We start from the raw sequence: 19267 nt of genomic DNA, 5'->3' as shown, positions 1-19267 counted from the left end.
TGAGATACAAAGTGAGTAAACTGTAATTTATTTAAAAAAAAAAAAAAAAAAAGACAGGGCTTCTCTGTGTAGCCCTGGCTGTCCTGGAACTCGCTCTGTAGACCAGGCTGGCCTGAACTCAGATTTGCCTGCCTCCTGAGGGCTGGGATTGAGGGTGTGCACACCACTGCTTGCTCCCTCTGGTGTCCTAAGGTGCTTTCCTCCAAAATGAAAGGCTTTGTCTTGTAGGAAAATGCCACACAACACTGGGCAAGGACCCTGCACACCTGTAATGCCACCTCTCAGAAGGCTAAGACAGGAACATCATAAGATCAAGGTCAGCCTGGGCCTGCATTGTACAGTTCTGCCCAAGAAAAACAAATAGACGATAGCTAGATACGTGGATGGATGGCATCCAGCCAGACATAATCATTACCCCTGAGATCCGACCTTCCTCCCCAGATACTGTGCCTGGTGAGAGAACCAGACCAAGATTTTATTCAGTGCTAGACTGATCTCACACCATTTTCTTTTCCTCTTCACCCATGAATATCTTCACATTATGTGGCTGTTGTCCTAAAACTCCAGCATTCAGGCCTCAGCCAGTTGTCCCTTGTGAATGGTGGCTCTGTCTGCCCACTTTAGCTGAAAAGCAACTTCTATATCTGCTTCTCTAGTCCATGCGCACAGGTGTTTCTGGGGCCTTTGGTCTGATTCCCATTCTGTTGGTAATAGGACCACTTTCTCTGCTGTTCTGATCCAAATCCCAGAGAGGGTGACCTAGCGTAAGAGAGGGATGTACATGTCAGCAGGCTGAATCCTGTCCTTTAGCCCACATTCCCTCTCGCAGCAGTGACAGGCCGTTTCTAGGGCTGGGAGAGAATGGAGCTTCTCTTCTCTGGGGAAGACAGACTCAACATGGTAGGATGAACACTCTTAGACTCACCCTGGCCCTCAAAAGATCCCTCATACGCGCTGAGCAGGGGATTCCAGACAGAGGGAAGGGCCTGGGAAAAGGCAAAGGGAAGCCACGCAATGGCCGTGCACTCCTTTAATCCCAGCATGTGGGAGGAGAGGCAGGAGGACCTCTGTAAGTTCGAGGCCAGCCTGATCCAGAGTGGGTTCCAGGACAGCAAGGGCTATACAGAGAAACTCTGTCTCAAAAAACAAAACAAAAAAGAAAAAAAAAGGCAAAAGGCAGTGGGAGTATTAGGGAACTGCAGAATGGTAGAAAGATGACTCGTCAGTGAAGAGCATTTGTTGCTGTACACCCACACAGTGGCTCAGAACCATCCCTAACTCCATTTCCAAGTAATCAGACCCCTCTTCTGACCTCTGAGGGTATCAGGCATGAATATGGTAAATGCATACAATCCAGTCAAACTCATGCACACAAAATAATTGTTAAAAAGATAATGCACCGCCTGGAGAGATGGCTCAGAGGTTAAGAGCACTGGCTAGTCTCCCTTAGTGGTCCTGAGTTCAATTCCCAGCAAACACATGGAGGCTCACAACCATCTACAGTGAGATCTGGTGCCCTCTTCTGGACTGCAGGCATACACGCAGGCAGAATATTATATAAATAATAAATTAATTAATTAAAAAAAAAAGATAATGTACTGAATAGGAGAGCGGAAGGCAGGGAGAAGTAAGGAATGGATGTTGACAGAACTTTGGCCTCGTGCTGAAGCCATCAGGCATGCAATGAGTTCATGCTGACTATGCAGACCAAACTGTGAATTCCAGTATTGGCCACTCACCCTGGTTAGCCAGCTAGTTGCCTGTATTACAGTTATACCTGGGCTAGCCTGAGCCCCACAGCAAGTGAGAGCCACATCCTCTCCTTGTCTTTACTATTTCATGCCTCTAGGAAATCAGACCATCTTCCAAACTCCATGGAAGAACTGGAGGTGGTGAGATTCTAGAAAGCCGAGACCTGAACCAAATCCCTTGGGTGCCCCTAGAGAGGCAGCACAGACTCCCCAGCATTCCTCCCACCTTCCCAGGGAGAGCCCCTTGGTCTAGCCATTACCTTGTCCCTCCGGGCACTAGATCAGACAGCTGCAGTAACCACTGTTGCCTCCAGTAGCCCTGGTGACTCTCATTCCTGGGACAGGTGAAGGGTCCTGTGGTTTGGTTCCTCAATTCTGCCTCAGAGCTGTGGGCAAAAGCCTAATTCATTCTGGTAACAATGGCAGAAACTGAAGGACCCTGGGGCAAGCCTTACCTGGGCCCTACCACCTTCTCAGTACCCACCTGATAGCCATGTAGAATCGGTTGGTATTACTGAGGCCAGAGTTCCCTAGGATGGCACAGGGCACACAGTGAAAATCAAAATGGTGCAGGAGGGGCCTGGAAATAACTTCTGATGTCTTCTTCCACACTTTCCCAAGCTCGCCCACCAAGTTGATGCCCTGGAAACAGCACAGAGAGGAGGCGGGGTCTGGCACCAGCCCTCAGTTCTGGGGGGCCAGCAGGGGAGGACAGGGCCGAGGTAGGAAAAGGGGACATGCACACCACAGCCATGAGAAGGGGTCTGGGCTAGGATGTGGGAGGACTAAGCCTGGGGACCAACATGAATGGGGTAGGGCTCCACTGACCACTGACCAGCCACCAGAGAGCGTTTGTTCTCCTCAAGTACCCCATGGTCTTCTCATAACAGGCCTCAATCCAGTTCCATCCTCCAACTGCGTGGCGGCAGGTGGAGCAGTTGGGGGTCCTTGAAGGGCAGCCATGCTCCTCAAATTTGAAGCACAGCCAGTTACAGTGTTGTGGAACCACGTATGTCCATTCCTGCTGGGGTGCCGATTCGTGGGTCAGATCCAAGTAGGGAGCCACCAGACACAAGACAAGCTCCCAGAGGACCCAGCAGGGCTTCATGTCTGCGCAGACGACGGCTTACGCAGCAGCCGGCAGACGGCTCCTCCACCTGAAAGGACACGGGGCTGAGGCCACAGACAGTACCAGCATCCCTTCATGCTGGCCTCCACAGCTCCTCGGTCTTCCAGCTTCAACCCTTCCCTCCTGTCCATTTCCTTACCCGAGGGAGGATTCTGACTGGGCCTAGGTGAAGATGCTAGGACAGCCAGAGAGCGTAAGTTTTCTCTTGAGTGCTCCCTGCAGAAGGAAAGATTGGCTGTCAGTGCCCTCCCAGTCAGATTCAAGAGCTCATCACAAAGTCCACGTTGTGACCGCTGTCCGGTACTCTGCCCAGAGAAAGTCACCAGGCTCTTTCTCTGATACCCAAAGGTGAGACCAGGGGCACACACTGTCCTCAATTCTGTCTTCACTTAGCTGTCTGAGATCTCTCACCTGAACAAGCCTGACTAAACCTGCGGTTTTGCTGAGAAGCCAAGTCTTCCAAGGCGGTTCTGTCAGTAAATGACCACACCATCCCCAGCTGCTCTGCTTTTGGTGTAATCCTCCAAAATTCTTACTCTCTCCTTTAAAAAAGTTTTAAAATCAACACACAAAGTATTGGATATCATTATGATAGCTGGGCGTGGTGGCACACGCCTGTAATCCCAGCACTCAGGGAGGCAGAGGCAGGCAGATCTCTGTGATTTTGAGGCCAGCCTGGTCTACAAAGTGAGTCCAGGACAGCCAAGGCTACACAGAGAAACCCTGTCTTTTTTTTTTTTTTAAGATTTATTTTTTATTATGTATACAATGTTGTATCCGCATGTACAGCTGAAGAGGCCAGAAGAGGGCACCAGATCTTATTATAGATGGTTATAAGCCACCATATGGCTGCTGGGAACTGAACTCATGCCCTCTGGAAGAGCAGTCAGTGCTCTTAACCTCTGAGCCATCTCTCCAGCCCCAAAACCCTGTCTTGAAAAAAAAAAAAAAAAACAGATATAATTACAAACCTCTCTCTTATTTTTTTCTAGATGTATGTTATGGTACCTCTCTGCAGCCCCTAGTAATAATACACATATACACATATTTATACACTATTATGGTATGAAAAACCCCTGGCAAAGGAAGCAACTGAGGAATCTTTTTAAATTGTTACATTCAGAGTGTCTGTGCATGTGTGTGGGGGCATATATGTCATGGTGTCTGTGTGTGATGGCCACAGGACAATCATGTGGAATTGTCAGCTTAGTGACAAGCACATCTAACCACTGAGTCATCTCAATAGCCCTGCAGAATGGTTTCAAAATAGCTGCTACTACTGATGTAAAACGAAAACAAGAGACCCCAAGCACTCTCCACTCAAAACCAGCATGCTGAACCTGATTTCCACTAATGTAGTGTTCTTCACACTAAAACAACCGACACCCAGATTTGATCCATATATGTAAATACACATAAAACAAAAACAATGTGTTTCAGCTTCTAGACAAGAATGCTAAATTCGCCTCTATTTATTAAAAACCAGTTGCAGCCTGACATGGTGGTATAGCCTTTAATACCAGCACTTGGGAGGCAGCAGCAGGCAGATCCCTGTGAGTCTGAGGCCTGCCCGGTTTACATATGGAGCTTCAGGCCATAGCTACACCCTGTTTCCAAAAATGACAATTTAAAAGCACTTACACAGGTCAGTGAAATGGCTCAGTGGTAAAAGCCTTCCCCACACTGGCTGATGACCCAAGTTTGATCCTGCAACTTGAGATGATTTGTGTTCACCCACGGCCTGCAGCTTGCTCACTTCTATCTCCAGGAAGTTTCTGGGCGGCTGGTGGATGTCATTCTGGTGCTGTGGCTTGTGGATCAGGTGGACCCAATATGGACCACGAAGGTTTATGTGCATGGGTGTGTTGCCTGTATGTACGTGTACCATGTTTGTGCGGTACCTATACAGGCCAGAAGAGGGTGTCAGATTCCTCGGAACTGCAGTTACCGATAGTTGGAGGCCACTATGTAGGAACTAATCCCCGGGCCCTGGAAGAGCAGCCACACTCTTAACTACTGAGTCATCTCTCAGGCCCCATCTTTTTTAAATGCAGTTTCTGAGGATCAGTGTCAATCAACAAGTTTTGTATTCCATTTTTTTTTTCTGGAGTGAAACCTGACAATATACTTTTACAGAATTGATCGCTATATGTGGACATTTAGTTTGGCTTCAGGGTTTTGCCTCTGAGCAATCTCATGAACTCATGCATAAGTCTTTGCCACCTGGTACAACTTTTGTTTGCTCTGAGATGGGTTCTCAAAGCCCAGGTTGGCCTTGAACTGCCTTTGAAATTTTGTTTATTCTGCCTCTACCTCCCAAGTGTCAGGATTACAAGTATTACCCTGACTGATCTTCATTTCAGGTTTTTGTTTGTTTCATTAAAAAAAAATGAAGAAAGAAAGAAAAAGAAAAGGTCTCCCTACATAGCCCACATTAACCTCAAACCTGAAACCATCCTCACTCAACCACTGCAACTTGCCCAATAAAAAAAAAAACTTGAAAATACAAAACAAAACAAAAGCTTATCCCTAGGATAGTTGTGCAATGCTCAGAGAGAATTGCTGACCAAAGTGCCAAGAACAAAGGACTGGTGAACACCCAGCCATAAATGGGACTCTAAGATTCTCTGCACAAAGTCTCCATACTGGGCTAGTCGGCAGCTGAGGACTGACATGCAGGTAACAGTTGAGGGAGAAGCAGAGAGGTTTCTGTAAGTGGCGAGTCACAGGAACACACACACACACACACACACACAAATGACAGGAAAGAAGAAAAGTGAAGGGGATTAATGGGAGAGGAACGAGGCCCAAGCAGGGTAAGTAACTGGGCCTCCTGTGTTTAACAGAAACCCATCACCGTGGATGATCAGCATATGCTAATGAAAACACTGAAGAGCTAGGTGCGGCGATACACGCCTTTCGTTCCAGCTCCTAGAAAGCAGAGGCAAGCAGACATCTGCAATTAAAGGCCAGCCAGGGCTACAACAGTGGGACTCTGTCTAAAATAAAACATAAAACAACTTTTTTTTTGGTTTTTCAAGACAGGCTTTCTCTGTGTAGCCTTGGATGTCCTAGAGTTGGACTTGCTTTGTAGACCAGGCTGGCCTTGAACTCACAGAGATCTGCCTGCCTCTGCCTCCCTACCCAGCTGCAAAACAAACTTTTAAAAACTCTTTAGGTTGAAGGGAAAACATTCAGCATTGTGGGTATGTAACCACTCAGCGGCATAAAATAGAGTCCTAAAGTGAAATTTTTTACCTGAAGCAGGATTTCTAAATCAAAGCCTTTAAGCTTGGGAATTGAGAAAGCACTCAGCATGGTTAGGAGTGCTTGCTGCTCTTTCAGACGTCCCTGGTTCATTTCCCAGAACACACAATGGGTGGTTCACAACTGCCCAGAAGTCCAGTTCTAGGGGATCCAATACCCCTCTGCTATCATCTGGCACACATTAACACACGTAGATACACATACACGTAAAAATAAGTAAATAAGGGGCTGGAAAGATGGCTCAGAGGTTAAGAGCACTGGCTGTTCTTCTAAATGTCCTGAGTTCAATTCCCAGCAACCACATGGTGGCTCATAACCATCTATAATAAGATCTGGCCCCCTCTTCTGGTGTGCAGGTATACAGGAGAATACTGTATAAATAATAAGTAAATCTTTTTAAAAATGAGTAAATAAATGAATAAATTTTAAAACACAAACCTTCCATGAGATGCCAGGAGATGGAGGCAGGAGGTGTCCAGAAGTTCCGGGCTAGCCTGGGCAGCATAATGAGACCCTGTCTCAAGCAAAACTCATGAGCATTGTGTTTAGGCGACACAGCTGTATTAAGCCTAGTGCTCCTCTACAGCCAGCGGGCTACAACACAAAGCAAATAAAGATTTGCTTAATCTTCACACTAGCCATGGCCTGGAGGTGAACCGCCCATGTTTTATGAAATGATTTCAGTTAATCCAGAAAGCACTGGGAAACGGAGTTAAGAACCCAGGGTACTTTGAGGTCCTGAAGAATTGGGTTCCACTATTGATCAATTTGAGCTTGGAAAAAAAAAAAAAAGGAAGTTAACACCCATTTCTTTTAAAAATTTTATATATATATAAATTTGTATGTGTGGCCACTGGCATGCCACGGTATTCGTGTGGAGGTCAGGGGACATTTTGCAAGAATCAGTTCTCTTCTTCCACCGTGTGGGTTCTGGGGCTCGAACTGCCTGCCAGTGATTACTTACTTCCAGCAGCACAGATGCCTTACCCACATTAGATACTCCTCGGAGCCACTTTTGGACTGTCTGATGAGGGCAGCGGGGACCGATTATTTGCACTTGGAATCAATTCTAGTTAACGGTCCTGCGGCTCCAGGCTGGGGCTTGCTGGAAGCTCTGTTCTAAAGAGGACCTACAGGGCAAGGAGAAGAGCTCACCGCAGGTGCTGTCACTCCGCACTCAAGCACCGCCCTCTCCGTTCTCGGCCCGCCCCCTCGGGGCGCCACCCAATCCGCGCTAGGGGGCGTGACAATGTCCGCCAGCCAGTCAACCTTTGAGAAGGTGAGGGGTGGAGCCTGCGTACGCACTACCACGTTTGCGCAAACTGCTAGGGGCGTGGCCCCGGCTCCAGGCCGGAAACGAGAAGCTGGAGGGGCGGACCGGCTGGTGTCCCTATTCCGGCCGGTCCCCATGGAGGCGCTGGGGAAGCTGAAGAAGTTCGATGCCTACCCTAAGACTCTGGAAGACTTCCGGGTCAAGACCTGCGGGGGCGCCACGGGTAAGGTCTCGGCGCGGGTGGGGTTGCGGGGAGAGAGGGGTCCACGCGTTTGGCCCGCACTCCCTGACTCTTCCTGGCCTGCTAGAGGCTGGGGGGTGGGACACAGGCCATTCCAAGTCTCGCTCCCGCCCTGCAGTGACCATCGTCAGTGGCCTTCTCATGCTCCTGCTGTTTCTGTCCGAATTGCAGTATTATCTCACCACCGAGGTAAGGGGCGTGGCCTAGATCGTGGGTGGGGCTTGGCATGCTTGGCATTCTATGGGTGAGACCCTTAAAGGTAGGAGAAGGAAGGAGAGGGGTAGGGCCAAACCTGACTGAGGTAGTCTCCTTTCAGGTGCATCCTGAGCTCTACGTGGACAAGTCTCGGGGCGATAAACTGAAGATCAACATCGATGTTCTTTTTCCACACATGCCTTGTGCCTGTGAGTACCTGGTTGTGGGTGGGAGTTGGACTCCTGGGGGTTCCAAGGAGACTTGGTGGACTGAGATTTACACCTCTGGCCTTAGGTCCCGGAGCAGATACTAGGTCAGCCTCATTTCCCTAGTCTAGTTCTTCCTCCAGATAGACCTTTCCCATCAAGGCCCAACTCTCCAGGTCCCCAGAGTCATGGTGTCTTAGCTGTCTCTGTTTCCAGACTTGAGCATCGATGCCATGGATGTGGCTGGGGAACAACAGCTGGACGTGGAGCACAACCTGTTCAAGAAACGACTAGACAAGGATGGCATCCCCGTGAGCTCAGAGGCCGAACGGCATGGTAACCAGGGTGTCCGATCCCAGAGCTGGACAGACTCACACTGCCTTCTGGAAGTGGGCTATTGCAGGCTCAGTGACGTATTAGACAGAAGAGGTCAGCTAGCTTGCCTAGGGTTCTCCAGCTATTAGGAGTCAAGAGTGTGTTGAATCCATGCTTCTAGTATTGGCACATTGAGTGGAATACCTTAGGGGCTGGAGAGACGGCTCAGCGGTTAAATAACACTTTACCTGGTTATCATGTCCTCAAGCTTGAGCGTGGCTGAGGTACTTTCCCCCTTTGCAGTGTAAGCGTTCCGAGGGTAAGAGTTCAAGTTCCCAGCAGAACTGCCTGGGCTCAGATCTAGCAGTCTTGCGGTCTGTGGCCATCAGCTAAAGCAGTGGTAAACAGTAGCACCCATGCCCGAGACGAAGGGTCCAGTGCAGTACAGGCGGCGCTCGGCTCAGAACGCTTTGACGTTGTGATGGTCTGAGAGCACAGCCATACAGTCTTTTTGCTCTTCACTTTCAGGAGAGGATTCAGTAAGTTCTTCAAGATACCCAGTGCTTGGTTAGGAAATAGTCTTCGTGTTTTCGCAGCTGTAGACTATATAAGTATTCTGAGCGAGTTTAAAGTAGGCTAGATTAAGCTATGGTGTTCCGAATCTTAGATGTAGTAAGTGCATTTTCCCAGGATATGATCGTTTATCCATATGTAATGGCCGTAATACGTAGTCAGTAATACACCGTATATAAGTAATGTGTGTAAAAGACCTGCTATAGAGTGCTCACTTTCCAGACAGGGTCTCGCTATGTATGTAACTCTTGACTGTCCTAGAACTCACAGATCTTCCTGCCTCTGTCTCCCAAGTGCTAGGATCAAAGGCGTGCCCACTACTCCCAGCTCAGACCCATTTTTTTCTTTCTTTTTAATTATTTATTTAGTTTTATTTTATGCATTGATGTTTTATCTGCATGTGTCTGTGTGAGGGTTTCAGATCCCCTGGATCCCCTACACTGGAGCTACAGACAGTTGTGAGCCACCATGTGGGTGCTGGGAATTGAACCAGGGTCCATCTGGAAGAGCAGCCAGTGCTCTTAACCGCTGAGCCATCTCTCCAGCCCCTCAGACCCGTTTTCTTAGAGTCTTATATGGATGAAGTAAGACTCTGAAGGTACCTGTACAAACGGATACTTAGGACTCACTGTTGTTTCCTTATTAGTGCTTAGTATATGTAAGGGCTCACCACCTGACCGTCATATCTGTTGTATAAACATTAGCTTCGGTTTTTCCCAACCCAGTGACCAAGGGACTCGTGTGGGAGAGGGCAAGAGCTTTAGATGTCACCTTTTTTGCTTCATGCTGTGCTTTTGTCTCTGCTCTTTTCTTAGTACTCGGGAAGGTTGAGGTGACAGTGTTTGACCCGGACTCCCTGGACCCCAATCGCTGCGAGAGCTGCTACGGCGCTGAATCAGACGATATCAAGTGAGCCAGTCCCCAGGACTTGGGGCAGGGTTTTCGTCAGGCTGCAATTGCAGGGGAAGATGGGACTGAGGGCTTAGAGGGGGCAGGGTGTGTGGCTCGTCACTGATCCTGGTGCAGGTGATGATGGTTCGTAAGCAGGAGAGAAGCAGTGACTGTCTTCTCCAGCAGGCAGAACTGCTTTGTCTCTCTTCCCGGGGCAATGTGGCCTCACTCAGCCCTTCGTCTGTCCGCTACAGGTGCTGTAACAGTTGTGAAGATGTGCGGGAAGCCTACCGCCGCCGGGGCTGGGCCTTCAAGAACCCAGACACTATTGAGCAGTGCCGACGGGAGGGCTTCAGCCAGAAGATGCAGGAGCAGAAGAACGAAGGCTGCCAGGTGTACGGCTTCTTGGAGGTCAACAAGGTACCAGGCAGGAAGGAGTCGAGAAAGCTAGGCTGAGCCCCAGCTGGAGAACTCCGCAGTGGGCGTGGAGAGTAAGAGGAACTATCTCCTACAGGTGGCTGGGAACTTCCACTTTGCCCCCGGGAAGAGCTTCCAGCAGTCTCATGTGCATGGTGAGTGACCCGGGACCAGCCGGCGGTGTTTAGCGCTTGGATTCCCTCTTGGCAGGTTGGCATGTCCCTCGGTAGGCCAGAGTACTTTACCTTTGAGCCAGAGTTAGGAGAGCGGTTTAGCACAGTCATAAAGAGTACAGGGTGGGCTGTGGCTCAGCTGATCCAGTGCTCGCCCAGCGTGCAGGAAGCCCTGGCTCTGATCCCCAGCCTGTGTGGGGCAGGACCTAGGGAGGATTATAACACGGAGCCTGGTGTCAGTGCTGCTTTGTTTAGTGCTAGCCATGCTAGCCCACCAAATCAGACGTGTGAGGCTTTGGGCTTGGGGCAACGCTCCATTTGAACCCAGATTCCATGCCCTTGGCTATGTTTATGCATGTATTCATTACATATTTAGTATCACCTACTCAGCATCATTCATTAGTCTAGATATAAGCATACAGCAGTCAGTCAAGTCCCTGAATATTAAGACAGCTAGGCATGGTCCACATGCCTGTAATCCCAGCACTTGGAAGGCAGAGACAGATGGAGCAGTTCAAAGTCATTCTTACTGATGTAGCACATTTGAGACTAGCCTTAGCTAGCTCAGCACTCCCCTAACACACATGCAGAGAGAGAGAGAGAGAGAGAAAAGAAAGAAAATGAAACAAACAGGCATATGGCGTGCATGACATATCTTCTATTAAGTAATGTGGCAGAACCAAGGATGGTGGTGCTCGCTTTTTATTTGGTTGTTGTTTTGTTTTTCAAGACAGTTTCTCTGTGCAGTTCTGCTTGTCCAGAACTCCTGTAGATCAGGCTGACCTCGAACTCACAGAGTTCTTCCTGCCTCTGCCTACCAAGTGCTGGGGGTAAAGGAGTGCACCACCCCCATCTGGCTTAAATTTTTATTTCTGTATGTATTTTTTAACATATCAGTGCTCTGTCTGCATGTATGTCTGTATGCCAGAAGAGAGCATCAAATCCCATCATAGGTAGTTGTGAGCCACCATGTGGTTATTGGGAATTGAACTCAGGACCTCTGGAAAAGCAACCAGTGCTCTTAACCACTAAGCCATCTTTCTAGCCCAATGCTCACTTTTAATTACAACAGTTGGGAGGCAGAGACAGGCAGATCTCTGAGTTCAAGACCAGCGTGGTCTACGTGGTTATTTTAGGCTATCCAGTACTACATAATGAGATCCTGTCTCTAAGTGAATAAATAACAAAAACAATAATGTGAACAACAACAAAGGCTCTAGAATAAGGATGGTAGACAGACAATGTGTCTGCTCTTTTAGTCAAGGTGGCTTAGGAAGGCCTGTATAGGGTTAGATTTTTACAAAGACCTGAGAAAAGTGAGGCAGCCAGCCATGTTGGTGCCCAGGGGAGCATAACAAGTAGAAAATCTAGACCCTAAAGGCCTGAGTGTGCTTGGCAGATAGCAGGGACAGTAAGAAGGTGCCTAGACCAGAGTGAGTGGAAGAGCATGGTTGACTGCAAGGTGAGGGAGGACAGCTGCATGGCCAAGAGGGACTGTGTGTAAGAAAGCAGGTGGGGCTTGCAGAGTGGGAGCTGGCTGCACCTTTAAAAAGCAAGGTCAGGCATGGTGGCGCAGCCCTTTGATCCTAACACTCAGAAAGCAGAGGCAGGGGCATCTTAGCCGAGGTCCAGGCCAGCCTGTGCTGCAGAGAGAAGCCTTGTCTCACCTCAGCCCCAACACACACACACAATTAAAATACATGGTAACCAGCCCCTCGTGGTGCGGGTGGAAGGCTGGAGGCAGAGAGGGCAGAATATGAGTGGTCAGTGAGGGGGTCTGCAGAGAGCAGTCCTGACAAAGATGGCGGACCAGGGCTCAGAGCGGCGGAGGAGCAGTTAGGTTAACAGGAGAGCTGAGAAGAGGCTGACGGATGGGACAGAGAAAGACAGGAGTCCAGGACAACTTCAGGTTCTGCCCCCTAATAGTGGGGCGGTTGGAAATAGCATTTAGGAGACCTAAGGAGGACGCATTGGAGTTGTTTGAAGGTGTGGACACAGCAGATACCCAGCCTCTGACGCTCTCAGACCAGGAGGGTTCTCATTTCCTGGGAATGCCAAGTAAGCATTTGCCTTGACTTGAGGGAGAGAAACTAGCCAGGAGACACAGATGTTGAGCCTCCCACGGATTTAGAGCTCTCCCTGCAGGAGACGTGGGTTGGAGAAGAGGAATGCCAAGGGATGAGCACCACCAGGCCTCTTGCATTAGAGGTTGGCAGTCCCTGGGACTGTAGAGGCGACTAGACGTGGCTAGTGGGCCGAGGGGCGGGTGCTTCTGGACACCGAGCGAAAGCAGAGTGTGGGATGTTAGTAGGGTGGCCATTGGGGACCCTGACAGAACATGGCTGTGACTAGGAAATGTGGGAGAGTGTTCTAAGATTGTGTTAGAGCACAGGAGCTTGAAATTGAAACAGTGGATGGGTGTCCTCACTGCCATGGTCAAGCTTTAGAGCAACAGAGCTGATGGCTGGAGAGTGGAGGAGACCAGGGAGGAAAGAAGGCATGTCCAGGAACTGGTGCGCAGGCCGTCGGAAGGCTCATGTGCAGGTGAAAAGTCACCGCTAACAGCGTCAGGATGCTACTGGCCATCACCCTGTGAAGAGGGCAGAAGTGACGCTGGAGATGAGAGCAACAGTGTGGCGGGCAGGCCTAGAGAAGACAGCTAGGGCCTGGGCATGTAGACAGGCCCGCTGTGGCAGTCAGAGCACACTCAGGCAGAGGTGCCGGAAGAGGTGGCAGGGCGCCTCCAGCTGCTGCTGTGGCATAGGAAGCGAGGTCATTAGCCGACGGCTGAGGAGAGGGGGATTGAGATGGTGTGGATTTGAGAGGAGCAGTGGGCATCTGTGGGTTCTGGGACAGTGGGTGAAAGTGAGAACACCTGTGGGTGTTCTGGGGTTTGGGGTTGCTCTGTAGACAAGGGAGTCCAAAGAGTGCGTGAGGATCAGAGGTCGGCCGTGGGGGAGTGAGGGCCCCAGGTTTGGGGTAGGAGTGGAAGTCAGTGAGGAAGCAGCAGAGGCAACAGTGCCGCAGGCCTTCGGTTGCTGGCAAAGGATGGTTGGATTTGGGTACTGGAGGAAGGGACACGTAGAGGTTAGCAAGCAGGTGGCCAGAGCTTGGGGCACTTGTGGTTGAAACTAGAGAGGGGTATAGCTACTGCTCATGTCAAACTAGGGAATGACCGACAGCTGGGGGTCGGGGAGTGGGAGAGAGGAGCAGGGAGGGGCCCTCCCTGGAACTGGGAGGGCAGGGTGTGGGAAGGCGCATGTACCTGACTGGGGAACTCACCAGACGCGGTGGCTCAGCTGCCATCCAGGATGAACAGTCTGGGGGTACCTGGTGGTATTTCATGAGTGCACAAGTAGGGGCGCCTTGATCTGCGTCAGAACTGAGGACTGAGACTGGATCAGGGGACTGGTGAGCTGAAAATGGCCGTAAGGCGCTAAAAGGACCTTTCTCTTGGCCACAGAGGCGGTAGGTATGGGAGACCAAATAGTAATGGAGGGGATAGAATGGGGCTGGTGCCCAGAAGAGAAAGCCAGGTTGTGGAGGGCGCAGAAGAGTGATTGGCCTAGGTAGAGACCGGTGTCACTGCTACCTGGTGGGGCGTGAGTCAGGGATGAGTTAGGCTCACCCTGGGAAGTGGCTACCAGGTAAGAGGAGCCTAGGGAGAGCAGGACCTGGCAGGCATGAGCCACTCAGAGTAAGGTGAGCAGGCATGGGGTCCTGTACAGTAGCCCTGTAGGTCTGTTAGTCTGTGTGTGCACTGAGGGAAGACAAGGGGAGCAGGTAGGTGGCCTGGAGGGCCCCCATAGCTCTGGAGTCCTGCACCCCTTTCCTCTGGAGGAGGCCGAGGAGGGGGATTCTGCTGAAACCATAGGAAGGTACCAGTGTGGCCTTGTGTAAAGCTGCTGGCTCCGGCCTTGCAGACACTCGGGAGGTGGCTGCGATCGCAGCAGCAGGTCTGCTCCTCTGCTTGTGTCCCCCTCGTCATGAACCCCAGGGCAACTGACTCTAAGTACAAGGATGCTCATACACAGAGCTGCGGTGCCTGTGGCCGGACATCTGCCATGGAGTCCTCACAGGGCTTGTTTGTTTCTGAGACAGGGTTTCTCTGTGTAGCCCTGGCTGTCCTGGACTTGCTTTATAGACCAGGCTGGCCTCGGCTCACAAAGATCTACCTGCCTCTGCCTCTTGAGTGCTGGCATTAAAGGCGTGCTCTTCCACCTCCCTACTCTCAGAGAACTTCTCAGCATCCTTGTTGATTGCAGGGTGAATTATGTGGTATGGTGTAGTATCTTGTAAAGCTGACCAGGTGTTGTCCTTCTTAGATCTTCCTGGTCCTTAGGACAGGCCTCCTGAAGAGGGCAACGTGGTCCAAGCGCTCTGCCCAGGGTCACACAGCTGGGAGGTGGTTTTGAGGCTCTAGGTCCTTGGTTCTTCTTAGGCTGGCTACTTTTGTGCTTGAGCCCACCTCTGGGCCTCTTTGGTCCCAGAAAAGGCCTGTTAGCTGGGGCTAGACCCTTGTGCTGAAGCAGGAATATTAGCCCTCCCTCCTACCATGGATCTTACTTCATAGATCTCACTGTGAAGCTCTGAATCTCTGTTCTCTTCCTCCTCTCTCCTTCCCTCCCCCATGCTGCAGTACACGCTGTGGAGAGTAAGTGGTCCTGCCCCCAGGAAGGCCAAGCCCCCACTTCTGAGGCACTTTGCCCTCCTGGATGGGGGAGGTTTGGATGGGTCTGGGATGGGTCTTTGAGGTGGGGGTTCTTCACAGCAGGGCAGTTGGGATTAGAAGATAGTATGAAGGGAACCCATGGGATCCCTTTGGGGAATTTTGAGGGCAGAAGCACAGGAGTCCCTGCTCACACTGTGGTCCAGTGACTTACCATTAACTCTAGTTAGTGGGTTTGTTTCCTGAGATAAAAGCCTGGAGTGGATGCCTGGAGCTCCCTCTGTCAGCGGAGAAGGATCTGTGTTCTTGCCCACCCAGAGTGAGAGTGTGAAGCCTCCCCTGGTTCCAGGGCAGGCCCTGGCCAGCTGTCTATAAGCAGGGCCAGAGGAACCAGGCTGAGGGTGACTGGGGGTCCAAGGAGAGCTAGGTGTGTCATACCCCACAGTGGAGGAGGACAGCCTGGGAAAGCCTGAGGAGCCAGGAACCTGGTCCTGCCTCCCTGATGACTCTTTCTTCTTCTCTTCTAGTTCATGACTTGCAGAGCTTTGGCCTTGACAATGTACGTACGGTGGAACCCATGGAGGGAGGGTAGTATGGAGACTGGGCTACCCATGTCTGACGTGGGGAGCACAAGAAACCACTTTCCACCGTTCTGGTGGTGCTCCAGACTGAGGGCAGAGATGCGGTTGAATAGGTGCACCCTCAAGAGAAAACCTCAAAGCAAAGCCAGGAGGGAATATGACACTTCTAGGAAGCCACCACGACAAATATAGATGGCCAAGGCTGACAAAGTTGGCAGGGCCAAAGCACATGGGACCCAGAGGCCATACTGAGGAATCTGCTCTTTCCTTTCGGAGCAGAGGACAGTTGTCTGCTCACCTTAATAAGGCGGGTGACATAGATTGGCATTTCTAAGTATCCCTCAAGAAAGCTGGCAATTGGGGGCTTCTGGCTTAGGCCTTCATCCCCGAGGTGTCGGGCAAGACCAGCATCTACTGTGAAGTCCATAGCTATTTGAATCTATACCTTAGACCCTGGAGTTCCAAGAACCTGTGGACTGAGAAGGGAGTCCTGAGTGAAAACAGAAGATGCCGGGTATAGGCAGTCCTTCCGTTAAAGCCATAGCCTCTCCAATGCAGGTTCCCTGCCTTCATCCTCCCTTTTCCCACCTGCACCGGCAGGCTCGGGCAGCCCTCTGCTACTCTAGTTTGGGGTGGATAGGGTGCTGTCAGGCCTCAGGCACCACTGTTGCTTGCAGATCAACATGACCCACTACATCAAGCACCTGTCATTTGGGGAGGACTATCCAGGCATTGTGAACCCCCTGGACCACACCAACGTCACTGCACCCCAAGGTACCAACCATCCTGGGAGGGGTCCCCTTCTACCTTCCAAAGCCTGCCTGGCACCCACGCCCTGTGCTTTCTTCTCCACACAGCCTCCATGATGTTCCAGTACTTTGTGAAGGTGGTACCCACAGTGTACATGAAGGTGGATGGGGAGGTGAGTTGGAGTACAGGCGACAAGCACCAACTGGCTGCCAAGCCCTTGAAGGCTTTTGTGTGGTTCCTTCAGCTTGGGGAATGAGTTGCTGCTCTCGCTCCCCTATGATGGATGCAAAGCTGAGGCCCAAAGGGAGATCTGCCCTCACTGCAGACACAGGCGTGACACTCTGTGTTCTTCCTGCTTCTCGGACTCCAGATAGTCCGTGGGTGCTGACCCCCACTGTCTGTTGTTGACTGGGGTTAGCCAAGCATCCCTGGGCCTGCCCTGTTCTATGGGGTGGAGTGGGGACAAGGGGCTGAGCAGCAAGGGAGGGAGTCCCAGCCTTAGGGTGCCACCTGCAAGAGTTTCTTGTCCCTGGACATCCAGTGAGAGTATTGGCCAGATGTAGCAGGGACTGGTTAACTGTAAACAGTGGCGACTAGCAGGGAAAACAGGATGGTCAGAGGGCTCTGGGTGGTCCTCAGGCCTTCCAGTGCTAGTTACCAACACGGATCCTTGTTCTGTCCCTTCATATAGCCGCAGCCTCACAGGGGGCTGCAGGTTATGAACCTTGCTCTGCCTCTGCCTCCCTCCCACAGGTGCTAAGGACAAACCAGTTCTCTGTGACCAGGCATGAGAAGGTTGCTAACGGGCTGCTGGGTGACCAGGGCCTGCCAGGAGTCTTCGTGCTCTACGAGCTCTCGCCCATGATGGTGAAGCTGACGGAGAAGCACAGGTGAGGGGGTGGAGTGGGAGGAGCCAGGGCTCTGGCCTGTGAGCACAGGGTGCCTACTGAGCCTGTGTGTCTGCAGGTCCTTCACTCACTTCCTGACTGGTGTGTGTGCCATCATCGGAGGCATGTTTACAGGTAAGGGGATCCGGCCTGCCCCAGGCTTCCCAGCGCAGTGGCTCTGAGGACGGACGTCCTCAGCAGTACCCTGGGCTTTGGCTGGGGAAAGGGCCATGGAGAATGCTAGCCCAGCCAGTTAGGCGGCAAGGCAGGGCTCCCCATGCGCCAGTGCTAGCCGTGGTCTCTCTCCCAGTGGCCGGCCTCATCGACTCTCTCATCTACCACTCCGCTCGAGCCATCCAGAAGAAAATTGATCTAGGGAAGACAACGTAGTTCCTTCCTTCCCCATCACTCTTGCTTCCCTCTTCCCCTCTGATTATATCCCCCAGCCTCTTTACCACCCCGTACTCCTCACCTTGTCAGAGTCGGCCCCAGCCTTGGGTGATAAATATGAATTGTGATAGTAATGGCTGGTCTCAGTGTGATTCTTGGGATCCGGCTGAAACCTGGGAGCAGCCTCTTCTCTTAGCCACGTATTAAAGGCCACTGTGACTGACAGGCCAGGACGAGCCCTTCAGGAGTCACACATTTGCAGACTCTGTTCAGTGTGGCTTTATTAACACCAGACTGATACCTACTGCACAGCCATGTCTGTTGCCTCTTCTGTGACGAGACAGAACTTTCTAGGGCAAGTATCTTGGAGGCACCATGGCTTGTGGAGCTCCTGATTGCAGTGTCACTATCACAGAGCGGAGTCCAGGCTGGAACTTGTTACTTTTGCAGTGCTGGGCAGCCAAAGCAGAGGCTGCTTTCCACAGCCTGGACTCAGTCATGTGGTTCTCACTGCCAAGCCTGAGTGTCTCCGCATAGAGAAAATTTATAGGCGTTGCAGACTCCTAAATGAAGGCACAACTGAAGAGGAAGGTGGCCATTTTGGAGCACAGCCAGCACAGGACCCTTTGCTCAGGACTTAACCAGGGCTTCTCATTAAAGCCCTTATCTGTGGTAGAAACTCATGGCCAGAGGCCTCAGCCCTCCACAGCCCAGGGAACCAGGGAGCAGGCAGCAGTCAGTAACTCAGATCATAAGACCATGGCAGGGAAGCAGAGTGAGTGATGACCTCAAAGTCCCTGGAGGGTACCTGAAGTCCAGGTGATTCCACCACTGCGAGTTGTGACCAGTAGTCCTTAGAAGTCGGGTGATGACCCTTTGGTCACTTGAGGACCTCGTTAACCTGTGGTAACCCACCCATCCTCGGCTTCTCTGGTTTGGGAGGAAGGTTGATCTGCCCATCAACCACCAGCCACAGCAAGCCAGGCCCCTCTGGAGGAGGGAGAGGCGGGGCTGCACAGTGGTCCGCCAGTCCCAGGGGAGAACCTGCCTGCCATAGCTGCCCTCCTGGGGCAGCTAAGCCAGCAGCCAGCAGCCAGCAGCAGCCAGTGACAGTTAAACCCTGTAACAAACTACCTGAAGCTAGCCAACCAAATGGATAAATTCCCTTTTGGCTTAAGCCAGTTTGGGCTGAGTTTTGTTTTGTTTTTTCCAGGCATCCTAGCTCTTGAGGTTGGTAACATATTAGTGAAACAAAGTGGTTAGATGTCATGGAAGGAAGGGCCATAGCAAATTAGGAGAGACCCAGCCACTTGCAGGAATGGAAAGCAGGCTTCTGGGGTGGTGGAGTGAGAGGTGACGCAGTCACTCAGACTTCAGGCTTGTTTTCTGGGCTGGCATGTGGGCAGTCTTCCCACCCTGTGCATTCTAGCAGATCCCTAGCCTCTGAGGCTACCGGGGCACCTTTGCCCTGCGCCACCTACAAAAACAGGCCCACACGTAACCCCCAACCCCGGCCTGTGATCGTTTACTGAACCAAGTACTGAGCCCTCCCGACAGAC

General features: G+C 51.4%; 2 protein-coding genes across 3 annotated transcripts; one reads left to right on the top strand and one right to left on the bottom strand.

The window, feature by feature from the left end:
- Nucleotides 1-148: 148 nt before the first annotated feature.
- On the bottom strand, nt 149-6603 carry CUNH20orf173 (chromosome unknown C20orf173 homolog). Its single transcript, XM_055602330.1, has 6 exons — nt 6586-6603; nt 3020-3096; nt 2587-2908; nt 2236-2393; nt 2012-2137; nt 149-759 (listed from the first exon to the last, which is right to left on the bottom strand). Exons 3-6 carry the CDS (start codon nt 2857-2859, stop codon nt 639-641), a joined length of 678 nt encoding a protein of 225 aa, XP_055458305.1. The 5' UTR covers nt 2860-2908; nt 3020-3096; nt 6586-6603; the 3' UTR covers nt 149-638.
- Nucleotides 6604-7487: 884 nt separating this feature from the next.
- Ergic3 (ERGIC and golgi 3) lies at nt 7488-17842 on the top strand. 2 transcript variants are annotated; one of them, XM_055602328.1, is made up of 14 exons: nt 7488-7643; nt 7780-7850; nt 7978-8065; nt 8279-8398; nt 9766-9859; nt 10096-10261; nt 10356-10413; nt 15071-15085; nt 15628-15659; nt 16359-16455; nt 16539-16603; nt 17185-17321; nt 17398-17453; nt 17629-17842. In XM_055602328.1, exons 1-14 carry the CDS (start codon nt 7556-7558, stop codon nt 17706-17708), a joined length of 1167 nt encoding a protein of 388 aa, XP_055458303.1. In that variant the 5' UTR covers nt 7488-7555; the 3' UTR covers nt 17709-17842. The 2 variants fall into 2 exon arrangements, with proteins under 2 accessions (XP_055458303.1, XP_055458304.1); XM_055602329.1 differs by lacking the exon at nt 15071-15085.
- Nucleotides 17843-19267: the final 1425 nt, after the last annotated feature.

The sequence above is a fragment of the Psammomys obesus genome, unplaced genomic scaffold, assembly GCF_907164565.1.
Source record: "Psammomys obesus unplaced genomic scaffold, mPsaObe1.curated_primary_1811, whole genome shotgun sequence".
NCBI classification, from domain to species: domain Eukaryota; kingdom Metazoa; phylum Chordata; class Mammalia; order Rodentia; family Muridae; genus Psammomys; species Psammomys obesus.
The sequence above is the reverse complement of the archived record's forward strand: the minus strand, read 5'-3'. Positions and strand labels throughout refer to the sequence as shown.